Source organism: Symphalangus syndactylus, chromosome 14 (genome assembly GCF_028878055.3).
Source record: "Symphalangus syndactylus isolate Jambi chromosome 14, NHGRI_mSymSyn1-v2.1_pri, whole genome shotgun sequence".
Classification (NCBI taxonomy): Eukaryota; Metazoa; Chordata; class Mammalia; order Primates; family Hylobatidae; genus Symphalangus; species Symphalangus syndactylus.
This window is the reverse complement of record NC_072436.2, coordinates 51,469,011-51,489,346: the sequence shown is the minus strand read 5'-3', so window position 1 is coordinate 51,489,346 and position 20,336 is coordinate 51,469,011. Positions and strand designations below refer to the sequence as shown.

At 46.7% G+C, this 20,336-nt stretch overlaps 1 protein-coding gene across 6 annotated transcripts in view; it reads right to left on the bottom strand.

Moving 5' to 3' along the window:
- The window catches only part of LOC129461615 (DNA-directed RNA polymerase I subunit RPA1), an 84,576-nt gene that overhangs the window by 48,403 nt on the left and 15,837 nt on the right, over nt 1–20,336 (bottom strand). For all 6 annotated transcript variants that reach the window (XM_055240791.2, XM_063617609.1, XM_055240792.2 and 3 more), the window contains 7 exons: nt 16,262–16,348; nt 14,796–14,901; nt 14,011–14,173; nt 11,278–11,448; nt 11,021–11,143; nt 8,087–8,317; nt 3,095–3,349 (listed from right to left, as the gene is read on the bottom strand). In XM_055240791.2, the coding sequence (XP_055096766.1) occupies nt 3,095–3,349; nt 8,087–8,317; nt 11,021–11,143; nt 11,278–11,448; nt 14,011–14,173; nt 14,796–14,901; nt 16,262–16,348 (1,136 nt within the window). The remainder of the gene's footprint in view (nt 1–3,094; nt 3,350–8,086; nt 8,318–11,020; nt 11,144–11,277; nt 11,449–14,010; nt 14,174–14,795; nt 14,902–16,261; nt 16,349–20,336) is intronic.

The following is a 20,336-nucleotide window of genomic DNA, read 5'->3' as shown; positions in this document are numbered from 1 at the left end:
AGCCAAGCTAGTATTATGCATTGGACTCATCTCACAGTCTTTGGGGGGCAGATACTGATTTTTCCTTTTGTTTTCTTCCTTAAAGAACATAATTACAGGTTCTGTGATCTATTCAGTGCCTTTTCCTCTCTCTGCCCAGATTTTTCCATGACTAGACAATTACTTTGATGGCTAAATCGCTTTCAATGCAATCATCACAAATTCTATGGCAGAATGCTGATTAAAGCAATTACTAAAGGTCTACTTATAAATTTCCTAACTCCTGCTTAGGATCAGAAAGAACATCTCCGAATCAAAACCCCAGAAAATTGTCAGCTTTACTGTTCTCCTTAATAGCACAGCAAAATGACATTACAATTAATGTCTCTGGTCAGGATGCTTTGGGAATAGGGTATCCTGTAACTTGAGTTTTCTAGCTGACTAAGTAGAAGTCAGGAAACGTATCTCAAGCCTTGCTTAAAAACTTTCCACAAAGCATGGGCCCTCAATAAATAAACAGAAGGAAAAAAAATTAGTCCAAAAAGTAACACATAAATGAAAAGTTTAACTGTTTTCATGGAAAAGAAATAGAGTTCCATTCAACTCCTATTTTAAGTAAAAACACGCCACAAAACTCTACTAAGTACATAAAACCAATGACAAAATTTACTTTAATTTAGTATTATGGTTATTTAAGGAAGATAATCTGGTAATAGAGAAGAAATTGAATTATAAAGAAATATGGAAACTAAGGGAAATAAAGATACACTAAGAAAAATGACCCCAAAATACTGGTTTTCCTAGTTTAACCAAATCAGCTCTTGTCTTCTTAGGACTCTGCCAATAAAGACATGTTGCATTTTTATAACCATTAGCAAACATAAGGATTCCACTTCTTGGCATTTACACCAAGGACTAAATAAAATTTATCAAGAATCAAGAGCTCTTTACCTCTGACAAAAGAAAGTGAATGAAAGTACAGAGAATCTTCAAGCCATCTCCCATAAGCTTTTTTCAATAAATTATTGACATTAAGCTTATTTACCTGTGTTCTCCTGCCTCCCTTAAGTGTACACCCAACCTAAAACTCAGAGGCATATGAGCACGTGATGAGGTCCACTTGGATTTATATAACTCAGCCCACTGCAGGACACAATGTAAGCATCAAGTCTCCTACGGCTTTGCACCTTATTCAATCAAAATCAAGCACAGCACATTCAAGGTCGTTGGTCTGAGGACTTCGAGCACCTCAACTCCCCACATAGCTAATGCCTCAGGTCACTCTGCCAGCAAAAAACCATCTGCTGCTCCCCAGTTGTGTCCCCTCTGGTGAAATATGACTTGGCTGCTATAGAGTCAGAGACCCACACAGTTCTGGGAGCCACTTCGGGTCACCTGCCTTCCCTTAGTACCAGCCTTGCCTGTCGAGTGGGGCTAAGAACACGCTAAGAACATGCACAGCCAAGCGCACAGGTGGGGGGGCGGGGTGGGGGGTTGGGTGTCATCCAAAGCTGCTGGGTTCGAGTCTTGGCCTCATTGCTGGCTGACATATTACTCACTTGGTGTTTCCTTGTCTGAAAATCACACCAACCTCATAAGGAAGGGAATGCCTGCAAACTGCTTACAGCAGTGCCTAAGGCCCGTGGCTCACTTAATAAACGGCAGCTTTTACTGCCACCACCACAGAGCCACATTATTATTTAAATGAAAACATAAAAAGCCACTTTTCAAATTAGCAAATGTTTTTTTTTTTTAATTTCCAAGTAATCTGGGTAGGCCCTTCACCACTTCTTCCTACATTTAGTCCCTTTGCTAATCCACAGCCAACAAAGGTGGCAGAGAAGGGAAAGGCCAACTCAAACAACCAGGACCCCTGTGAAGCCACAGTGGTGCATCTGGTGGGAAAAGGGTCCGGGATGCCGGGCTCCTGGCCACCTGCCTGATTCCCTAGTGGCAGATGGCTGATGGGAATAGAGAAGCTCCAAGGAGCAGAGGATGCTGACTGACGCTAGGCATCTCTGAGCAGCCCCTGGCACTCCCTGTGCACAGAGCTCTCCAACCCTGCGGCCAGCACAAACCCTAGGAAGATCCAGCAGCTCCTTGTCCTTCCTCCTGCTTCTCAGCTGAGTGTCCTGGACAAGTTACACGAATCCTTCAAGTGTAAAATGTGGACATGAATAGCACCTACCTCCAAGGACTCTGGGGAGGGTGAGATGAGGAGCCTCTAAAGTGCTCTCTGCACAGTGTATGGCACTGAAAAAGTACTTGGGAAATGGGAGCCTTGGTTTGACGTTACGATTATTCTTCATACTCCACCACAATCCAAATGAATGATGTATAACTGTGAATCACTGTGGCACAAATGGCTTATAATTTAGGAGGACTCAGGCCTTCGGGTGGGTGGTGAGGGTGAAGGAGGCACTGGAGCACACTCTGTCTTCTTCCCTGCAGCCTGCCTCTTTCCCCGCTCTCTCCCTCTCATGAGCACATGCTAACTCAGGCCCCTGCCACTCTTGGCCACGAGTCAGCTGCTCAGGAGACGGGGGAGGAAGTTCTATCCTTTCCTCGTGTCCCTCCGGATAGTTGCGACTACGTGGGGTTGCCCTTGAGAAGTGAACTTGGAGAAAGAAGGAAAGGATTCAAAGAGGAAAGAAGATGCCTTCACGGGCTGCTGGGGGATCTCTTCTGGGCTCTTGGGGTTAGGCTGCTTCTTAAAACTCATGTTTGTCAGAACAAAGGATCAAAGTCATCAGTGGACCATGAGAACCATTACAGTGTTGGGATGCTAATGCTGGCTGGGGGCTACTAAGTTGCAGAATCCAAACTTCAGTGCTGAACACAAGACCTATTACACAGTTATTAAGGTTGGCTTTCTGGGATGGCTATCACAATTTCTGTCCTGATTTACATTTTACAACGCAGCAAGACAGAAACATTTCCCAGCCTCTAAGCAACTAGATGGGCTAAAAACCCCACCTGGGAGAAACCAGGACCCTCCATTCCAGGTGCCCCTGTCCTGGAGCTGCCCAATGACCCTAGGGGCTGGCAGGACCCAACTTAAAAGTGCTAAGTCATGCTGACGATGACCACGGAACGGCCTCAAGGCCAGACCTACCTTGGGAACAAGGTACTGCTGATCGGTGCAGGCCAGGACGTAGGCCTCGGCCCGGCCCAGCTCACTCTGGGGGAAATGGGCATTCATCTCGTCTCCATCAAAGTCGGCATTATAGGCCTTGCAGTTGGCATAGTGGAGCCGCAGCACTTTCTCTTCAGGCAGGATGCGGGCACGGTGGGCCTGGATGGAGGGTCTGTGCAGGGTGGGCTGTCGGTTCAGTAGCAGAATGTCCCCATTCTTCACATGCCGGCACACCTGGGAACAGAGTGGACAGGTGGGTGATCAGTGCAAACGTCAGTATCACCACGGCTCTTTCCAAGTGCTCACCTCAACTTGACCAAGGTGTGGCTTCTGTCTCACGTTCTAGTCAACTAAATGCAAGGGGAATTTTTCATCTAGAGCAAAACCCTGGAAATCTCTGAGAAATACGTCCTAGGCCCTTCTGGTCCTGGCCCTTTACAACCTTGATCCTGGCTCTAGGCTCAGAAGTATAAGGAACAAATAAGACCACAGGTCTTTGTCTTCTTTAGAAATGCATAGGCCTCCCGGGTTCCTGGATTCCTCTGAAAACTAATCCAAAGAAAGAAATGGATACAACTCCTGAAGACATAACCATAACAAAATGAAGACATAACCATAAAACCACTGGGTATGAAAGGCATTGGCAGACTCTCGAATCCCCCCCACCAAATGATCACATGTGAGTACACTATTCTAAATAGAAATTCTACATTTCACAAAAATTTTGCCCAGCTTCATATAGCAGAGCCAGAAGAGGGTTCTTAGTTAGTTCAATGCCCTCAGAGAACACTTTATTGCACTTCAAAAATTAAGAGCTGTAAATTGTCATAGTCTTTTGGGAACAGAGTTTGAAAATAGCTATTAGAACACTTAAAACACATTTCCTGTTGGCTCTTCAAGAAAAAAAAAAGCACCCACACAAGGTTAGATGAGTATGTATGTTTGTGTAGCAGCATTTAGAGGCAAAAACTAGAAATAACCTGACTGCCCCATAGAAGGGGCAATAGTATATCCACACTATGGAATATTATGCAGTGATGAACAAGGATAAGGTAAATGTATAGAAGGCCTGAAGTGATGGCAATAATGTATTACAGCAAAGAAAAAAAAACCCAGGTGGCATGTGACATGATGAAAAAAAAAATTTGAAAACCAACCCAGCTTCTGCGTGTGTGTGTGTGTGTGTGAGTGTGTGTGTATGGGAAAGGGGTGGTTGGATCCTCACTAGGCTGTACATTTTTCTGAGACAGCGTCTCTCTCTGTTGCCAGGCTGGAGTACAGTGGTACGATCATGGCTCACTGCAGCTTCAACCTCCTAGCCTCAAATGATCTTCCCGCCTTGGCCTCCCAAAGTGCTGGAATTACAGGCATGAGTCACCACACTCATCTACTTTCCTACATCTTAGCATTGTTCTTCCTATAATGAATATGTGATGCTTCTGTATATTTTAAAAAAGATCTTCACTTATTTTTAAAGAAAGAAATATTGAACAAGTGCTATGCTCACTGTGAGAGGGAAAACAGAAAATACAGACAATTTTAAAGATAAGAATTTAAAAATCACAAGTAATTGTACCCCTCTAAGATGACCACTGCTCATACTTTTCCCCCCTTATAAATATCTGGCTGGTCATGTCCTTCTGACAGACATCTCTCTCACAAAGCTGACTCTCCCGTACCACCTATTAAGACCCTTACCATCCTTATCTTTAATTATATTAACTACTGGGCCTCCTAAACACTGAACATCAAGTGACACCTTAAAAGACAAATGCATGAAGGTAACTGCCACCCCATGCATTCTGAAGGGCTCCTCTAGTACAAAGGAATTATGGAGACTTGGTGAAATCTCTGCCACCCCAAATCTCCTCTAAATCACAACAGATAGCAGGTAGGAGAAAACAACAAATTATTGGAAGTCTAGTTTCTTCTTATGTTGCCCACATTTATGAAACTGCGTTAGAAAGTTCATTAAAGAGAGAGGCTAGAAGTAATTAAGAGATACTCCCCAAAACTCTCTCCCTGATTCCTGTTCAGTGAGGTTAAAAGTTCTCTCTCTCTAGCTCAGAGAAGCAGGGAGCAAAACCCTCAAGTGCTACAAAGCAATCCTAAAAGTACCTAGCCTAGAGTCCGTCTTTTTGCTCCCGAAGGAATTCAAACCTTCCCCTCCCCATTGCCAAGTCCCATGTTTCCAAGGAGACCTAAACTCAGGGTTCCCATGAGCATCTGCCCAGGGCACTGGCCGCTGTCTGACTGCGTCCTATAAGCTGAGGTCTTCTTTCTTTAGCCTCTCAAGGGAGAAACTGCCTAGACCTGTGGCCCAAGCCCAAAAAGCCAGGCTGGGCCTAGGATTTGAGTCTTGAAAATTTGAGGCATCCTCCAGCGTAAGCAAACTCGCCACAGCTGGGAAGGTACACAGGCCAGTCTGGTAGGCACTGGCCAATCCAAACAGAAGCCCTGGAGCATAGGGTATTCCCCTTGCCAACCCAAACCCGAGGCCCTTCCTTTCTCTTGTCTCTAAATAAATACTGCAGTGAAAATTAGCGTGCCCCAGTGCCCCAGGGTCAGAATTTTCAGAGGCAGGCTTGGAGCCAAAGGCCTGCTTCTGGCAGGATGCTGAGCAGGGCAATGAGCCTTGGCTCTCTGGGCCATTCCCTCTTTTTATTTACAAGGCCCAGGGGATGGGGCAGAGCTTTCATACTTCACAGGGGAAATGGGTCCTTTTGGCCTTTCCTCTCCTCACCTAGCCTGTGGTTCCTCCTCGGACGAGACCTCAGTGTTTCCTTCCCAATCAACCTCACACAGCCCCTTCAGCCTTGCCCTGACCCATATGCAACACATTAACCAAAGTCTTCAAAAATTACAGGCCAGGAGCAGTGGCTCATGCCTGTAATCCCAGAACTTCGGGAGGCTGAGGAGGGCAGATCTCTTGAGTCTAGGAGTTGGAAACCAGCCTTGGCAACATGGTGAAACCCCATGTCTACAGAAAATACACAAACTAGCCACACTTGTGGTCCCAGCTACTCAGGAGGCTGAGTCAGAGGATCACCTGAGCCCAGGAGGTGGAGGCTGAAGTAAGCTGTGATTGTAGCACTGCACTTTAGCCTGGGAGACAGAGAGAGACCTTGTCTCAAAAAAAAAAAAAAAGAAAAAAGAAAAAAAAAAATCACAGGTTTTGAGGGTAGCAGACTACAGTCCTCAGGCTGGCCACCTGGTTCTATAAATAAAGTTTTATTGGAACACAGCCATGCCTATTTGTTTGTGTACTACCTGTGGCTGCTTTGGTATTAGGCGGCAGAGCTGAGCAGCTACAGCAGAGCCTGCGTGGCCCAGTACCACAGAAATATTTACTATCTGACCCCAGAGGAATGAGGGCTTGCTAAGGCCTGAGAGAGCAGCAAGAGTTCGCTGCCTTCAGTCCCCTCTTTAGCCCTGAGGCTGGCCCCAGCACCTGGCTCACAGTTGCTTCCTGATGACCCCAAACTCTCCCTCCCCACTTGCCCTGCACATTCCCCTCAAACTTGTTTCTTCTTGGGCATTATGTGCTTAAAGTCACTATCCGTCACTGCTGTTCCCTATGGTGTCTACCACACCCCTCCGCAACAGCAATACATTTATATGCTCACTTCCTAGTGGTTCCCCCACCATGCTGTCAACTCCACGGTGGCGAGGATCCGTCCGCAGGGACTGCAAAGTGCTAGCATGCAGGGGGCGTCAGTACTGCCTCATCCCTCACCCCTTCTCCTAGTCTCTCTCTCTCCTTTCCTACTGTGAGTCTGTTTCACATGTTTGACCTGAGTTAAATGTAAGTGAAGTGAAACACACCTTGCTTCTTTTTGCATTGCTCACACGGTGCCTAGCAAAACGCCAGGCACTTAAGAAAGGCAGATCGATTCTATGAACCTGAATACAAACCTTACTTTGTGCACTAGAGAAGAACAAAAGAGGTGACTTGATCTCTATGTTTGCATGTGCCCTGTCACCAAAGGAGAATACAGTAATACAGGCGGTGTATTACTGCTGTCCCTCAGGACGGCGGTGAGAACGAGAGGAAGCAAGACGGCCTGTGATGAGCAGTGATGGGCACCACCGCAAGGCCAGGAGCATTTCCTTTTCCTCTCGGTTCCTCCAAACTTCCTTCAAGGCTGATGCAACTTTGCAGAGCTGAACTCAGTGTTAAAGAAGGGCAGGTCAGCCATGGGTATGGGTGGGCAGAGGGCAAGGAGAGGCCTGCCTGCTGTGCAGGTGGGTGAGGAAAATCCAGGAAGTCACATGTTGACTCCGGTAGTCACGTGTGGGTTACATCCAAGTTGAATCCATTTCCCTCCAACAACTGCTGCCACTGTTGCCTAGTTAGGGGTCATCTGCTACTCCCCTCCCAGCAGGAATGGCTATTATGTGACAGAGCCACAGAGCTGTCACCTGCTGATTTCATGCACTCAGCAACATTGTTAATCGATCATGTGCTCCTTCCAGTGGAACTCGATAGAGCCTCAGGATTCCCTACCACAGCACTATGGGCTGGCATTAGCAATTGCCCAAAATGGAAACATTAGTTATAACCTGTCATTTGTTGGTTATCACTGGCACAGAGCACTCCCTTCCTAAGAGTGGCTCTCAAACATCAGCATGCAGAAGAACCCTCTGGAAAGCATGGTAAGGAAAGATTCCGAACTCTATTCTCAGAGATTCAAATTCAGTAGAGGTCGGAGGATGTGCATTGCTCACAAGCTCCAGGGATGCTGCTGATGCTGGTCTGGGGACTGCCCTTTGAGTAGTCCTGTTTAAGAGCAGCCATTCTTCTGGCCGGGGACTACAGGTGAATCTAAAAAGCCACCCACGTGTCGGGGAGCTTCCTCTTGGGGATAGGCTCCTGTGTCAGTGCTCACTGGAGCCATGCCTGATGGCCACCAATCACCAGGATCCAAACAGGAGCTGGATGGGTCCCTGACCAAAGCTGCCCTTACTCACAATTTTTGTCCCCTGGGGCTTAGGTGCCCCCATGGCTGGGGTCAGGAGCTGCTTGGCCACGGCCTCTCGCTGAGTCATGTCCACAGCGCTCAGGGCTGTGCGGCTGCCGTCCTCATTGATGACCATGGAGGCTCCTGGGTGCACATTGGGGCCGTTGATGACTGCTTGCCTAAGTTCCTGAACATTCCACGGGGTAACTGGCTGCGGGTAGGTCAGTTTTGTGGCAAACACCTGGAAATGAGGAATGGAGGTAGAAATTCAGGGCAGAGAGGAAAAAAAGGTCTCATGGACCCCAAATCTGTCTCAATACGCTGTCTTTTCCACCCAAGATGTGGAGGAGCTGTCTGACTTGGCCAAGAAGGTCTTCCAGTGAGCAAAGTAACATCGTGCCTGTCTTCTGCTACTCCCTTAATAGTATAGAGACTAGGCCTCCTTTTCTATCAGTTAGTCTGGGGAGAATAATTTAAGCGCAGCAGTTTATATAATTTTTTTTTTTTTTTTGAGATGGAGTTTCGCTCTTGTTGCCCAGGCTGGAGTGCAATGGCGCAATCTCGGCTCACCACAATCTCCGCCTCCTGGGTTCAAGCAATTCTCCTGCCTCAGCCTCCCGCGTAGCTGGGATTACAGGCACGCACTACCACACCTGGCTAATTCCGTATTTTTAGTAGAGACGGGGTTTCTCCATGCTGGTCAGGCTGGTAGAGAACTCCCAACCTCAGCTGATCTGCCCGCCTCGGCTGCCCAAAGTGCTGGGATTATGGGCGTGAGCCACCGCGCCTGGCCAATATTTTTAACCCACTCTAAAACTTCATTTTCTTATCTGCCAATAAATTCAAAGTTCCCAAAGGTGGCATGGGGCACTTGCTTGAAACAGGTGGCAAATGCCATGATATCCCTCATCCACCCTAGCAGACATCACTAATGGATCATGGCGCTGTCCCTGAGCCCAGACATGGCATCGGAATATCTCAACTCTACAGTTCTGGTAGCCATTACAATCAAGGTGGTACTTGAGATGAAACTGACGCATTCCTCTGATACCCAAGAAAATGCAGTGTGCTGTGTTTAAAGCTGGGCCTGGGATACGCTCCAAGTAAAACAAGTTCCCTGTTAAATGAGTTTTTGAGCTACTGAATATTATAAACCTCTAATGCTTCCAAATGTACACAAATACACCAGAGGCTCTGAGATGTCCTACATAAAGGAACTTGTCTAGCTTTGTACAGGTCCCGCGCAGCAGCACTTTCTCAGAAGGCTCCTGGGGCTACCCCGGCCCCTGCGTTCCTCAGCCTGAGCCTGCTCTACTGTTGCCGATGCACTTACCACCCATCACCGTTCAATAGAGCATATATATACTTGTTCATCTATTTACTGTCTGTCTCCACCCCGGACACTGCTTTATATGGGAGCACACTAGTCTGTGCTTCACTGCTGGTCTCTAGCTCCTTGCTCCTGTGGCACCTGTCAACAGTGCTCTATGGGAAGCATGTGATCCAAGGGGCCAGAGGCAGTTCTATCCACTCTAATCTTCCCAGCTATCTTGTGAGGAATACCTATGCCCCAGGCCACCATGGCCCTGAGACTTGCGGCAGTCTGCAAGTGGGCAGAGAAATGACTTCAGGGTCTCTCCTCCAGGGACAAGCCACTACCAAACAAACGCAGATCTAAGAAAGAGAACCCAGCACCCTAGAGGACAGAAGAGGCAGCACAAAAGGTCTCTCACGGAGCTGGGGATACTGTAGGCGCTATGAAGTCAAGGCCAACAAGGGTGGCCCCTGCCCTCTGTCCAGAGAGGGAAACCAAAAGTCGCTACATGTCTCCTCGGGGCCTCAGATTTGGGAATGTCACCACTGGACTTCGCAAAGCTTGTCCTCGCCACATGATCCAGCTTTTGGATGCAAGGACTATGGTTCCCAGGAGGCAGTGGGCACAGGACTGGGCCTTCTCGGACTGCTGTCTCCTGACACACCACGCCTTTGTCCAGGAAACCCAAGTGTGCCACAAAGAGATGAGGCCATGGGGACACAGGATGATCGGAAAGAACACTTCAGCGCTGCTCATCACCAGTCCCCAGAGAGGGGTGGAGGGGGTGGCGTGCAAGGAAATGAGGCTCTCCATGGAGGGAAATTAAACCACCCTCACATTACTGACCTAGAGGCCGGCCCATTAAGGAGGAAGCTGATTAAAGGCTGCTGCTGCTGAGCACCATGGTGTGAAGTGCTAAGGATGTGAGAAGATGAAGCTGGCTCCCGGAGGGGGTCGGGGGAGAGCACTAACAGGTGAACAGCAAGCTGCTGACCCTGAGAAGTGAAACAGGGCCTGGGCAACATGTACACGCCTCTCTCCGGGACTCACTCCCTTTCCTCTTCCCAGTAACATGGGGTACACATTTTTTTTTTTTTTTTTGAGACGGACTCTCGCTCTGTCACCCAGGCTGGAGTGCAGTGGCGCAATCTCGGCTCACTGCAAGCTCCGCCTCCCGGGTTCACGCCATTCTCCTGCCTCAGCCTCTCCATGGGTACACATTTCTGATGCCTGGAATGTACACAGGACTGATAACTGATATGCCCCATGCCCTCTTCCTCTCCCCTGTCATGTATTCAACCTGGTAAGGAAGGTCAAAAGACGAGGCTGAGGTGGGCAGGAGGAAGCTTTGTGGACGGGGATGTGGAACACCCCGGATTCAGCTCCCTGGTGCTGACTTGTGGGTAGAAGGTGTCTGTAAGCCTGGCAAGGAGTGAGAGCAATGCTATCATGCAGCTTCCAGTCACCTCCTTGTGGGCTGTCCAGGAAGAGGCAGAAGCTAGTTCCGCCCAAGCCAGTATAATCTGCTGCACATCCTGTCCCCAGCCCTCTGCGGCATTCTTGTCTGCCACCCACGGGGAGCAAATGAGCCCTACTCACACACACACACACACACACACACACACACACCATGGGAATTCCAATTTCGTTGGTGTTGATGTACATGTCTGGGCAGATGACTGAGCGCGCAGCGTAGTCCACTCGCTTTCCCATCATGTGTTTTCGGAACAGGCCTTCTTTCTTCTCCAGGATCTTTATGGGAGAAAAAAGGCCATAAAAAACATTCAACAAGAATTCCAGTAGGCTTATTAGTTTCTTGTTTCAATACACAATGTTTATTATTTATCTTCTGTAGCTAGCAATGGGAATCCAGTTTTTTTGCTCACCTGCCTAATGCCTGGGTACTTGTCCATCATTAGTTTGTCCATCTCGCTATCAAACACAATATTGACATGGCTCTGGAGGCGAATCCAAATGTTGTAAAGTTTGTCTATGAGGGACTGGCCTGGAAGTATACTCAAAAAGGATTGGTCAATAGCAATCAAAGAGTCTTTTTCCTGGAAGATAAAAAACCAAGAAAACAGGGATGGTGAAAAAAAGCTCCAAAAGGCCTGGCTTGATTTAATTTTTCTTTCTTACCCTGGCTCTGATAACTATGCACTCTGGAGTTTATCTCCTCTGAACCTGACAGATCGGAGACAAACATGCTAATAAATCAATCTTGTAAGTACATGTCGATAAGACATATCAGTACTATTACATATTTACCAGCCTGTCTCTTTCTAGTAGTAAGATGAACTCAAAATTTATAAGCACGCTCCTTCCTTAAGGCATTTTTGCTGAAATCGCTTAATACGCAATTCCTAAAGAAAACTAGGAAGTCCTTCCCACATCAGTACATTTCTTATGAAGTTCTGTCATCTTGCCAGATAACCAGTTCTCATATGCAGTTTCAGTTTTATTTATGGCTTTGAAAAACTTGATCCAAACCAATTACAAACATGCAGGTGGAACAATTTTTAAAAAGGAACTAGGTTTGCCATATGATATTCTATGTCTTCAATTAAGATGTGGGTCTCCAACTGAGCTATATCAAGTCACTGGCTGATTGCCAAGTCTCATTGGAATATTTAACCAATCCTTTTTTAATATTTTTGCCCCTAGCCCCGTCTCCTCCTCTCCCACTCCCTACCCAGGGGACAGAAATACACAGAAGCCTTCAGCTGGCTTAGAGCACCACCTATTGATACTGTCTAGCCACCTACTGGCCCCATCGGCTGGGTATGACACAAGGAGACAGATGGTCCCATGTCTTCCAGTGTGGGCAGATAAGAGAAGAAACCGGTCAGTGTCTTGAGGTGGGAGGGTGAGGGTGGGTGAAGATTCAGGAAACGAGAATGTCATGAAAACCCAGTAGTGATGAAGCGGGCTTGTCCTCAAACCTGAGGAACACAGGAATCTTCTTTAGTTCTAGGGAAAATAGATGTATTCTACATAAAACACTCAGGGTCCCCTTCTGGCTAGAGTCCCGGAGGGAGATACAGTCGCCTGCATGATGACCCAGCCCTGTTAACCCAACTCACTGCTCATGGCATTACCTGGTTCAGGATCAGTGATTGTGAAATGAGTGAGAACTTGTCTCACTGGCGTAGCCCCAGTGCCTACACAGTGCCTGGCAAGGGCTGCCATGAGGATGGAACACAGAGAGTAAGGGGAAAGAAAAAACATGTCCTGTCAATCACAAGGAAAGAGGGCACTGGGACATAGGAATCAGAGGATGCTATTTGCCCCTCAGAGGCCAAGCATTTATTTGACAAATGGGATGACCAATTTTTTATTTATTTATTTATTTATTTTTTTAAATTATTGAGATGGGGTCTAACTCTGTCACCCAGGCTAGAGTGCAGTGGTGCGATCATGGCTCACTGCAGCCTCAACTTCCCTGGCTCCAGCGATTCTCCCACCTCAGCCACCTGAGCAGCTAGCACCATAGGCATGAACCACCACGCCCAGCTATTTTTTGTATTTTTGGTAGAGACAGGATTTCGCCATGTTGCCCACCTGGTCTAAAACTCCTGGGCTCAAGTGAACCTCCTGCCTTGGCCTCCCAAAGTGCTGGGATTACAGGCGTGAGCTATCATGCCTGGCCAGGCTGCCCGATTTTTAAGGGACATCAAACTAAGATTCTCAACCCTGGTCACTGGGTACAGTTATCCCATGGTCTTTCCTCGGAAACTGCACTAAGGCATGCAGATGGTCGATGTCTCTTACACTAAGGAGTTTTTAAAAGCACACCAATGCTGGCCGATCAGGAAACAAGCAAAACCACAGAAAGCCCCAAGTGTAACCTGCAGCCTAAGTGTCCAGGAGACAGTGGCGCCACCTTGTGATGGGCCCGGCACACAGCGGGACTGTCGCAGTGGCTGGAGTCTGAGAACCCGGACTGTCTACCCAAGGCTGCCCATTTGCATCCAGAGAGTACTTTAAAGCTGGAAAGGATCTTGATGACCTCAGCAAGCTCCCTGGGTGCCCAATTCACCTTTGTACCCACTGAAGATCTACTACTTAACCCGGCACACAGAAGGGGCTCAGGAAATGTTAGTTGAAACTGTCCTATTCTGAGAGGAATTTCCACTCTGCAATACTGCCTTCCTGACCCCAATGCTGGAGACATTAACGTGTCCAAAATAGAGCTGGCGACATGAGCTCTAGTACTGTGACCCAGAAGGGACACTCTTAGAGCTTAAGGGAAGCAGGCTATTCTTTCTAGAGCTGCTGAGAGCTGGTAGCCCGGAACAGCCTAGGTATGAAATCTCACCACAAATCACATGCATTTTATAGCAGACACTAGTATAAGGAAGTGACTCAACTAGGGTCACCTGGCATGGTCGTTTGGTGCAGAACCTAGACCGGAACCCAGACCTTTCCATTCTCAGACCCATGTGTGTCCCCCTAATGTTCCTAGGTGCCCCCTAAGCCCAGAGCTCACACTAAGGCTGCCGCCAGCTGCACAGAACATTCCAGGAAGCATCTCCCGGTACCCAGTGTCTACATCCACATCGCACAGAGTTAGCACTAAGCGTGTGTGCTCATCACATCAGCACCAGAGCAGCCCTGACCTCATCTGTAGTGGGTGCGGCCACTTCCTCTGGCAGCTTCTGTTCTTGGGCCATCAATGCCAGAAGTTTTTGAATCAGAACTACATCCTTCATGACAGCCTGCAAGTTCACCGTCTGGCCATTGGTAAACATCTGGTCTCCTAGGCGACTGACTGGGCGATACCTGCAGGGCGACATACAGAATAAACGAATGTTTAGTGTGAGGAAAGGGTCATGTTCTTCAGCCTCTCACCCATATCTACTGTAGGGAGAACACCCCACCACGCTCAAAACAACCAACCTTCCCAACCAACATTCCAGCTGGGTGTGGTGGCTCAAGCCTATAATCCCAGCACTTTGGGAAGCCATGGCAGGCAGATCACTGGAGGTCAGGAGTTCGAGACCAGCCTGGCCAACATGGTGAAACCCCATCTCTATGTAAAATACAAAAATTATTTGGGTGTGGTGGTACGTGCCTGTAATCCCAGCTACTCGGGAGGCTGAGGTAGGAGAATCACTTGAACCCAGGAGGCAGAGGTTGCAGTAAGCCAAGGTCATGCCACTGCACTCCAGCCTGGGAGACAGTGCAAGACTCCGTTTCAAAACAACTAAACAAAAACAACCAACATTCCTATCGCGTTCACAACAAACGGGAAGGAAAGCAAGCCCTCCCACCGCCTGCACCTGGAGCGGAACTGCAGCTTTGTCTCTCAGTGCCCTTGGCCCTTTCACCTCTCTTAGAGGTCACGTTTCAGTTCCTTAGTACGCTTTTTTTCAGGTGAAATAAGTTAATTAAAGGGTATTACCTGGAGGGCGGCACCACCAAGAAATCTAGAAAGAACACACTGGGATTGAATCTGGACTCCATATCATCATCATCCATTCCCGAAAAAAGGTAGTTCAGAAAGAATCCTGCATTGGAAAGAAAGAAACCAAGGAGACCATTTAAATCTATCACTAAGGGCATGGGAGGACAACCATAAAAATATTACTGAGTGAGGAAAAAACAGAATACAAGATAATATGTAGAGTTAAGGTCACAGTTTTCTTTTTTGAGAAAAGGTCTCACTCCTGTCACCCAGGCTGCTGTGCAGTGGTGAGATCATGACTCACTGCAGCCTTGACCTCCCAGGCTTAGGCAATCCTGCCACCTCAGCCTTCCAAGTAGTTGGGACTACAGGTGCGTGCTATCATGTCCAGCTAAGTTTTGTATTTTTTTTTTAAGAGATGAGGTTTTGCTTGGTTGCCCAGGCTGGTCTCGAACTCCTGGGCTCAACTGATCCACCTGCCTCAGCCTCCCATATTGCTGTGATTGGAGGCATGAGCCAATGTGCCTGGCCTCATTTTTCTTTATAAAAACAAAAAATAGCCTCTGTGTACATGACGGTTTGTATGCAGGGGATATGACAGCATAAAAATGGGTACTACAGGGACAATAGCTCTTAACCCAGGGACTGAGATGGGCAAGGATGGGGAAGAAACTTCACTTGTTTTTAATCACCCTCCTGGACTATTAAAACACATAGACATCACACACATCATTATTACTTTGATCTTCCTAAAAAATATGTTGAATAAAAAAAATTTTTTTTAAGTTAGCCTCCTCCCACCCCTAACAGGTACTGCCAAGAAAGGATCTTCTGTGGATTAAAGCTTTATTTCAGGTTTCTGGTTACTTTAAAAAATGCCTAGAGAAAAAGATTAAAATGTGCTAGGGCCTGCCACAGAAGCAATCATACTAACTCCAGTGTTTTTTTTTTTTTTTTTTTGATACCTCTTTAACAACGTGTTCATTTGTAAGTGCTTATTACACATACTCTCACAAGGGCTTGAATATACTGCGTAGGTTTTGTTATACACTCACAAGGAAAGAAGGATTTCCCTTATAGTAAAGTCTCAATTTAAATAAGACAGGGTTCATTCTTTGATTCACAGAAGGACACAGCATTTTACTTAGGGGCATTTAAAATAAGTTACACTGAACCTTCTAAAAATATGCCAACCTGTATTAAGCGAGGCCCACCAGAAGTTGTCATTTGATAACCAGGCTCAGCTGTAATAATTGTCAAGTTTTTCGTGCTGGGTATGACCTCCCCTGCTCTATGATATTTCAATGTCATTGTGCCCTGAAGACTGCCCCAAACCTCTGGATCAGTTACAGGAGGGAGCTACAGTCATTACAACTTAAAAGAAGTAATAAGGCAGGGTTAATGAGTCCAGGAAATAACAGCCTAGAGAAGATCAAGGCTATTTCTTTAGACTGATACAGCACCTTCATTCTTCCACAGGGCAGAAAGGTGTTCGCGGGCACTGGTGGGTGTTAAGTATCCTCGTTTTCCCGTCTGAGCTTCCTCAATTCCTGGAGCCAAGGAGGAGAATCAAAGTGCAATAAATCAGTAACAGGTACTCTTTCTGCAATGGGATTTATCAATTCTTTATCCCCAAGCCTGCAACTTGACCACAAAAATCAATCTCTACGGTAGCATATTATCAGGCCTGGATTCCCTCTGGTCCTTAATCTCATTTCTATGGTAATAAAAACCATATGGCTATTGTATAAAACCTAAAAAAAAAAAAAAAAAAAGCAAAGTAAAAGAAAACATTACCCATAATCCTATCACATGAACAACTCCTATCGCTTTTATATATTGTTTCCCAGGCCTTTTTGTCTATACAAGTATTTTACACAACTGTAATTTTCAGTGTGGATTTATTTTTGTGCTACTTTGACCTTTTAGTATCATCTCATCAGCATTTCTGCACGTTGCTATGTAGCTTTTGCCTGATCACCATTTTTCATGGCTATGTGATATTCCATTAAGGATGATTCCTAATTCACTTAACCATATTCTCATAATTGGACATCTGGATTGATTTCCAAATTTTGCTGTTATAAGTAACATTATAATAAATATCTTTATCTACCTGGTTTTTACCAGAAAAGTTCACGTAAGTTGAATTATGGATAAATAAGTATTTTTATGGGTAAATATATACTGACTTCTTTTTACAAATATCATACTGGTGTGCGAGGAATAGATTGCGCTTGGTTTCTCACACTAAGGAAGATCACTCTGGGATGCCATCTACCAGCAATACCCAGGTTACATTAGAAGACCAGGCTTGGGGCTGTCATTCAGGAGGTAGGGTCCAGGCATTTAGATGATTAACTAAGACAAGTAAGTAGTGTGTCTTTCAGGTTCAAAACTTTCTGGGCACTTTGGGAGGCCATGGCAGGCGGATCACCCGAGGAGTTTGAGACCAGCCTGGCCAACACAGGGAAACCGTGTCTCTATGAAAAATACAAAAATTAACTGGGCATGGTGGTGGACGCCTGCAGTCCCAGCTACTCTGGAGGCTGAGGCAGGAGAATGGCGTGAACCCAGGAGGCAGAGTTTGCAGTGAGTGGAGATCGTGAAACTGCACTCCAGCCTGGGCAACAGAGCAAGACTCCGTCTCAGAAAAAAAGAAAATACTGGACATGACTGTAATCCCAACTACTAGGGAGGCTGAGACAGGAGAATCGCTTGAATCTGAGAGGCAGAGGCTGTAGGGAGCCGAGATCGTATCACTGCACTCCAGCCTGGATAACAGAGTGAGACCCTGTCTCAAAAAAAAAAAGCCCAAAACAAAACAAAACAAAAAAACCCAAAAAACCTTTTCTGGATACATCCACTGAAACTAAACATTGCTCAATTTTCCCTTTTTATTCACGTATCAGGACAGGAACTATGCCTTGCCTGTGTTCCTAACACTTCACAGGGTGTCTAGCTCACAGCAAATTCTAAATTAAGAGTATATGGCTCAAATATAGATGTTTAAAATAGCCTAAGATAGTCTACACTTAAAAACACCACTCTTGCCTTTTCCTCTTTTTTTTTTTCCCCCCCGAGACGGAGTCTTGCTCTTGTCGCCCAGGCTGGAGTGCAGTGGCGCAATCTCGGCTCACTGCAACCTCCGCCTCCCAGGTTCATGCGATTCTCCTACCTCAGCCTCTCGAGTAGCTGGGATTACAGGCGCACACCACCATGCCCTGCTAATTTATGTATTTTTAGTAGAGACAGGGTTTTGCCATGTTGGCCAGGCTGGTCTCGAACTAACGACCCCATGATCCACCCACCTTGGCTTCCCAAAGTGCTGGGATTACAGGCATGAGCCATCACACCCGGCCTCCTCCATTTTTAAAAACTAGCTTCATTCCACCTCCAATTCTCCAGCTAGTTTCTTTAAAATGTGCAGAGGATATGTCATCATAAGTTTTTAGAGAAATCTCTAACTTGGAGAACAATTAAATGCACCATAATTTAAGTAGTCTCTGTTAATAGGTATTTAAGTCACGTCCAGTATTTTCTTTTTTTCTGAGACGGAGTCTCACTCTGTCGCCCAGGCTGGAGTGCAGTGGCACAATCTTCGCTCACTGCAAGCTCTGCCTCTTGGGTTCATGCCATTCTCCTGCCTCAGCCTCCCGAGTAGCTGGGATTACAGGCATCCACCACCACGCCCAGCTAATTTTTTGTATTTTTAGTAGAGACGGGGTTTCACCGTGTTAGCCAGGATGGTCTCGATCTACTGATCTCGTGATCCGCCCACCTCGGCCTCCCAAAGCGCTGGGATTACAAGCGTAAGCCACCGTGCCCGGCCCATGTCCAGTTTTAAACTATTCAAACAACACTGTGAGTATTCTAATTCCTTAGGATAAAGTCATCAAAGCAGAATTGCTAAGTCAAGGAGTCTGCATGTTTAAAGTCTTGATGTCAATAAAAGCATAATATTTCAATGAGTTAACGCAATTGAAGGAAGCATGGGTATGCAATGAAGAATGGCCTTGACCTTCAGGGATAACCACAGCATTAGAAAGATACATATGTTCAGTGGGAGAAAACAGACCCCATTAACCTGCATTGTGTGGGCATTTCTGAAAATGAATGTCTGAACTTTCTCTTCTACTAAATAGATTGGAAATGCTGAAGAAGATGGGTCGAATCTCCTCAGCTCCTGTCCCAGCAATGCCCCCACTGCAGTTTGGTCACCGTGAAAGCAGAGGCTGTTCTTCAATCACAGGATCTTAGAGTCAGAAGAGAGCTGTGGAAGCCCATCTCCTCACATGAGCTGCATCCCCTCCTAACAAGAACTTCTGCAGCTTGCAACAATGACTTCTGCCTAGCTGGGATTTCAGAGCATCTTGAATGTGTCTTTCTTTCAGCTGTAAGGGGTGCCATAGGAAAAAGGGATTCAGAGGTCAAATAACCTGGGATCACAATGGCTGGAAGTGTCTTGGCTATATGAATTCTCATTTTAAATGTTAATGTGCCTTGTGGGGCTCGGGGGGGCACATGGAGCACAGGGAGCACACTGGAGCAGCACGTGTGGCATTTCACAAGCTGACAGCGCTCCCTGTGGGATCACCAGTCCATGGGGACTACTCAGGCACAGCCCTCGCTTTTTTTTTTTTCTTTTTTTTTGAGACGGGGTTTCGCTCTTGTTGCCCAGGCTGGAGTGCAATGGCACAATCTCGGCTCACTGCAACCTCTGCCTCCTGGGTTCAAGTGATTCTCCTGTCTTAGCCTCCCGAGTAGCTGGGATTACAGGCGTGCACCACCACAGCCGGATAATTTTTTTTTTTTTTTTTTAGTAGTGACAGGGTTTCACCATGTTGGTCAGGCTGGTCTCGAACTCCTGACCTCAGATGATCTGCCTGCCTCCTGACCTCAGATGATCCGTCTGACTCAGCCTCCCGAAGTGCTGGGATTATAGGCGTGAGCCACCACTCCCAGCCTAGCCCTCACTTTTTGATTCCCTCTGATACCAGGAACATGGTCAGACCCATGCTGAGGGTGCTCACTTTCCTCCACATCACTGCTCCCCAGGGTTACTGATCGGTGTCACTTGCAGCCCCTTCAGAGAGCAAGACCACATGGTCTGGTCTGTGTTTTGGCATTGTGCTCATCACAAACACGGTCCTTGGCATAATGCTGAGCGCCCAACAAATAAATGTGTGCTAAATACTGAATACCCAAGAAGCCTGGAGCTGTAGAAGACTATGGTCTACTTGTTTCTAATGCACAGACTTCTGGTTGCACCATCATATTCGCGTGGCTGCAATGAAAGATGACTTTAGAAGAATGGGTTTGGTGAAGGCATTGAAAGGCTACTTAGCTGCTGGACATTTGCCCTACGAAAACTATCTTCTAGAATTCTAACCATCTTTGTTCTCAATCTATGAACATTTTATAAGACATCCTAAGGGCTACAGAAGCAATTCCCAACTGGTATTACAAGAAAATTGTTTTGAGGGCTATTTAGTGGTTAAGTGTAGGAAAATCCACTCTTAGGGTGTTAACTGCCAA